The 6,000-nt window shown below is 36.8% G+C and overlaps 1 protein-coding gene across 6 annotated transcripts in view; it reads right to left on the bottom strand.

Moving 5' to 3' along the window:
* Window positions 1-1,944: 1,944 nt before the first annotated feature.
* Window positions 1,945-6,000, bottom strand: part of ikzf1 (IKAROS family zinc finger 1 (Ikaros)) — a 102,066-nt gene continuing 98,010 nt past the window's right edge. For 5 of the 6 annotated variants that reach the window (XM_048520426.1, XM_048520424.1, XM_048520422.2 and 2 more), the window contains exon 8: window positions 1,945-5,226. In XM_048520426.1, the coding sequence (XP_048376383.1) occupies window positions 4,502-5,226 (725 nt within the window). In that variant the 3' untranslated portion in view covers window positions 1,945-4,501. The remainder of the gene's footprint in view (window positions 5,227-6,000) is intronic. The other variant, XM_048520433.2, reaches the window with a different exon arrangement.

Genomic DNA, 6,000 nt, shown 5'->3' with positions numbered 1-6,000 from the left:
CCCTTGTGCCAGAGCCATCTTTAAAAGGCTGATATGCACCTGGAAAAGCCCCATCCAACTGAAGCTGCCCTGCAATGTGCCTGACATTTCCGAGCAGACAAGGAGAATTTGGTGACCTGCAGCTTTGCAGGCACAGACCTAGAGGTCCGGCTGGACAGAGTGATGCCAACATATGATCTCCTCCTTCTCAGGGCCAATGATGGAGTTCCTGATGCCAGACCATGCCAGGCTAGTTCAATGTTGCCATCCAAGTTAAACCATGCTCAGTTGTCTGAAAGATTGCTCAGCACTGAGGGAATAAGGCCAATGACCTTCTCCACTCTGTCTCAGTATGCTGTATCATTTTCTTCCGGATAACTCACACTCAGTCTGTCTCTGCTGCTGTACCCATCTCCCACCAAGGGTCTTGTCTACCACTCTCACTATTGCATGTAACATCTTCCCTTATGCACTGTCACCCACCACCACCCCAATGCCACCGACTCTGCATGCCCTCTTTTCCTGCCCACTCTTTCGCTTGGGGCTTCTCCCCATGTAACATCAACAGTAACAGCTCAGACAGCCATTTTCATCTCGCTTTAATATCCGCCTCTTGTTCATTCCCTAAAGAAAACAACCCTCAATAGGGCAAAAAGAGTTAAATCATTTAGCATGCTGGTTGTCATTTACTATTTACCCTCATGAGGAAAAGATCCTGACTCTGAACACACCCAGCAGAGCCTGACCTTATATCAAAGGGTAACGGTTGATTTATTGTGCCTGGAACCCTCCCCCACCCACTGCTCCAAACAAAGGCTTGGTTTGACTGAAGTTTTCTGACAACTATGACAAGCGTCCCTGTTTTGCTACGTAGCCTGGCCGGGCAGCTGGAAAATAAGCCTGGTAAGTCTACTTGAAGCGGTAAAGCTCAAATGGCAAGGCAAGGCAATGCAAAGCAGGATAATAAAATGTGAGGCTGGATGAACACAGCAGGCCCAGCAGCATCTCAGGAGCACAAAAGCTGATGTTTCAGGCCTAGACCCTTCATCAAATGCAAAACAAGGCAGCTGTAGGCATCCAGACAAGTTGAGAGGACATGAGCATTTGGAGAGTGAACGACGAGCCCCGAGATACAGCCTGGTCAACTCAAAGAGCTGGTTGCATGTTTCTGCGTCGTCTTGCTGTAGCATTACAATGCTAGTTTCCAAGGCAGCCTGAGATGCAGCATTGAACAGCAGAAGTGTTCTGTAAGTGCCATGTGTCATAGGGGTTCTTAGCGACTGGCACATATTGCACAGCGATATCTGTGAATGTGAGGTCCTTGTGACCAATGCCCATGGAAAGTACCGCAAGATGTTGTCAGACAGACACCAATGAGAAGACTGTTTGGAGCAAGCATCAAATTGAATCTGCCCACGTGCTTCCGCTGGTTTCCTTGTCAAGTTTTCCTGACATCAAACCTGTGTGCGGAGTTTGGTACAACAGAATACTGGATATTACTGAAATGAGCTGGGCTGTTAAGAAGATGTTTAAAAAGCAATAGACTTTGTAAATTGGAAACTTGGCGCTATCAAGTGAGAATCCTGCCATGCCTCTTTTGAAAAACATAAAAGACGCTGTGAGTTGCTCTCGATGTCGAGATGGGCCTTGACAGACTTCTCAACTGATTCTGCCACAAAAATCACCATAGTCACATCGCTGAGACTCCTGTTAGATTCCAGCCTACTTGTTTACATAAAATTATAAACTGCACCTTAGGCGTCTTAGTACTTTCAATAGACATGAGACATTTTGAAGAGTTAATACTTTTTAATTATTTTCCTCTTATCAAGCAAAATCTATTTTTTTCCAGAGATAATGGAGGCCATCATAATACAACTTCGAATGGAAAAAGATTGAAAACAACATCGCATCAATTTGTCAATGTTACCTGATAAATGAGTAACAAACTGAATAAACGTTACAACATTTTAAAATGTGAATTTAATTTTAGGTATGTTTTTTGTACAAAATTACAAAGACATTTTCCACATTAGAAATGTTGAGTCTCCTCTTAAGAAACACATGGAGATTACATGTCTCTGTGCTTTCTCTCTCTGTGATAGAGGATGATCTCATGGTATGGTTGATATTTATTTTTAAATACAATACAAAGTTTTGTGAAGTTCTACAAATTTTTAGATACCGATAACAAAAGTTTAAATGTCTGATGTTAGAAGTTGTAGCAGAACATTTAAAAGACCAATTTGGGAATAAGGAAAATAGGAACAGGAGAATGTAACTCAGCCCCTTGAGCCTGTTCCAACATTCAATTAGGTCACAGATGATCCATATTTTTTCTTTACCTTAAGATTGATTTAAAAAAAGAACTGAACATTATATTTCCAACAATAGTTTAAAAGGAATATAATGCAATGATCTTTACATTCTAATTACATACTGTAACAGTTTTCTGGTCAAAGCTTTTGTACAAGATATATACACAGTATTGTTCAACTATTGGTGTGGAATATAATTTAGAAATTCATAAAAGCTAGGGATTTGTATTGATTTTTTGTACCTTCCCAAGTTGTGGTCTAAAATTTCAGAATTAAGAAGGAAAATAAAAATGGAAACAAACTATACGTGACTCTAAAGATTATACTGTAATGTTAGGAGTTTGGACACAAAAATGTTAGATACAAGTTAATTTGGAGAGCTATGAGGCAATACATTTTAGAAGGAAGAAGAAGAGAGAACATTTTGTACCAGACAATAAGACTTCAAAAATAGTCAGGAAGTGGAGAGGTTTTGGGGTTAAGACTCAAAAATGTGACAGTGGGAGGGTAAATTGATAAAACTTAATTCTTAAAAAGCAGATGTTGAAATTTTTGTTTTAGGGTACAAAAGCAAATGGAAAAGCCAAAATCGAGATAAATCATTGGCTACACTGCAATTAGGAGACTGTGTCCAGTTTGTGGTTGTTTTTAAGGAAATCTGTTAAGGCCATGTTGAATGTTTGGAAGAGAGTTACTAGTTAGGATACCACTCACAAGAGGCATTAGTGAAGACAGACCAGAATAATTAGGCTCTTATCAATATAACAAAGAAGATGAAGAGAATATCTTAAAGTTCTTAGGGAAAGTTTTTGCTTTAGAATGCTTCTGTAAAGCGCCTTGGGAGGTTTATGATGTTGAAGGTGCTATATAAATATGACTTGTTGTGAAGATAAATCGAGAACACCTATTTCTGGCAGAAGTGAGTTGGGATTGAGAGGTCATAAATGCACTATCACCAAAAGAACGTTAATGAGGTTAGGAGAACTTATTCATGGGCACACAGTTATTAGGACATATAATTTCATACCAGCAACACTGGAAGGACTCAAAATCTGTGATGCCTTTTAAAAGAAAAGTGAGTAAATATTCAAAAGAGAAGGAAAAGGGTATGGAAATAGGAAAATGCCAATAATTCTTCAGACAGTTGATACATGCATAATAGGTGAAATATCTCCATATATGGTGCCATATTTTAAGATTATAATTTAACATTAGCAACAGTATAGAAGTATCTTGTTTATTTAATTTTGAGAATGTTCACCGTACTGCGCCAATTCTATGAAACAAGTCTGAAGATTGAGAAACTTTAACTTCATTTTTAAATTAACATATATATATAAGTTTTCTGTGTCAAAGAAATAGCAACTACCCATCAATATTTCATTTAGAAACATAAGGTGATAAATCCAATTTAAAATCTAACAATTAATGTAATAAATAAAACAAACCTATTGGATTTGAAATAAAAGATAAACATTAGAAAATACGTGTACATTTATAGAATCAATGAAAAGTAACAATTTTTTTTGTCAGAAAACTGTTTCCAATAATGTAACCAACATATTAGGCACAATTTCTGTGTAAACGATGAACCTCAAGATACTACGTAGATACGACTCAGTTTTAACAGGTCAAAATGCAAATAGTATCTTATTGAAGCTCTCAAGTTTTAGCTGGTATTTATTACAAAAGGGAGCACAGCCAAAGAAACAAGACCATATATAGAGTGCCAATTCTACAATTTACAACACTGATTCACACACATCTATCAAAGCTTTTTATAAAAGTTGCTAGACTAAAAAGCTTTAAACTGTTTAAAAATTCTAGTACCGCTTGTTGCAAACTACAGTAATAAAAATGCAAGCTCTAACCCATTAGTTTGAGGTTTGTGATCAACTGTTCACATATACATTTCAGTTAGATCATAAACAATAAGCAAATAATTTAAGTGTCAAAAATGATTAAATACAATCTCAAAGAACTCTCCTTCAGATGTATTGATTCTGAGAGGTCTGGTGATATGATCTGTCATATAAAACTCTGTCCACATCTTGCAAATAACAGTTTTAAGAAGAAGGATAAATGAAAAATATACAAAAAGGCTAATGATTTTGGTTTTCTCTTTCTTCTTTTATTTTTTGAGTAAATTGTAGTTAATCACATAAAAGGGAAAAGAATGTCCAAATGTAGATTGAAATAGTTCATTAGTTCATATGAAAACGATGTTCTCCTCTTGTTATGTGTGAAGAGAATTCATATCTATCCTGGCTTCGGTACCCACACATGTTGCATTCAAAGGGGTCACGGAATCCATGGCACCCCATGTGTATTGTAAACATCACATGATCCAGGAAAAGTACCCTGCAGTGTTCACATTTATAAACTTTCACATGTTCTCCATCACTACTAATCACTTTGATGATTTCTTGATTAGGTTCCATACCTGCTCTCATAATGTCATAAGATCTAAGATCTTCTTTTATTAAAGGTAAGCCATTTTTTGCCTGTGGAGCTACATGATTTGTCAGGTAAATCAGGTTGTTTCGTTCTTCATTGTTGCTCTCTGTATCTGTGGAATCTGGGCAGCTGTTGTTTGGAGATGGTTCTCTTTCTGATGACTGTGATTTTGTTTTCGAAATAAGCATTACATTTTCTACGGCACCATCTTGGCTTGTGGCATTGTTAGTATGACTCTGTGTATCTGAATGGGTTTTATGCATGGTGTACATGTTGCTTATTACCGGTATCACTTCAGAGCCTCCAGCAGGAGTTTGGACAAGAGGACGCAAGGACTCAGCCCCTAGATAATTGATAGCATTGTTAATTGCTTGATCCAAAACATGAGTCTGCATCATCTCACTCTCCTTTTCATAATTTGAATTAGCGTCATACTGAAGCTCTGAAATATCAAGCTGCAGCTTCTTTTCACCTGTGTAATTAGCATACGAACAACCAATACAGTATTACTTTACACAGACTGGATAAACAGCAGACTTCCTGTTATAAAAATAACGGATCCTGCAGCTGTAACACTTGCATAAACCATAAAATTGCTTAATCTGAAAAAAGTCAACAATCAGATTAAACTTATTCATTAGTACTAATATTAGGTAAGAGGTATTGAGATATAATGAGATCTGGGTGCTTTCACATAATAAAATTGATTTGCATTTTAAGATTGTTAGCAGAAGTACAATAGCTTATGATATATTTACCAATAATAATGCCGATTATCAGTTTAATTTATTTACTAGCAAATGTACTTTCAAATAAGCAAATTAGTACCAATGTCCTCACAGAGAGGCAAGTACAGTAGAGGAGGGGGATTTAAACAAAAATAGCAGGCAGAGAGATGGGTCTTACAGCTCATGGGTGAGTGGTTTACAAAAGATTCAGTGAAGAGGCAAAGTAATCTAAAATGCTGTATTAATGGGTAGATGAGGAGAGGTATGCTTTTGGCAGACAGGAGAGATTACGTAAAATTAAAATTAAAGATAGAATAAAAAAGGGGAAAAGAAATTCAACCAGAGTAAACCGGAATTATACTTCTTTGCCAATGTGGAAAGTATTAAAAATAATTTGTGAGAGTGAAGCTAATTGGCAAATGTCAGCAAGGCTTCTTAAAGGGAAAGTTATGCTTGATGAATTTAAACAATTCATTGTGGAAATCCTGGAACTTATAAATGAAGAGGATGAAGTAACT

The sequence above is a fragment of the Stegostoma tigrinum genome, chromosome 2 (genome assembly GCF_030684315.1).
Source record: "Stegostoma tigrinum isolate sSteTig4 chromosome 2, sSteTig4.hap1, whole genome shotgun sequence".
Taxonomy (NCBI): Eukaryota; Metazoa; Chordata; class Chondrichthyes; order Orectolobiformes; family Stegostomatidae; genus Stegostoma; species Stegostoma tigrinum.
Note: the sequence above shows the minus strand (reverse complement) of the source record. Positions and strands in the feature narration are given on the sequence as shown.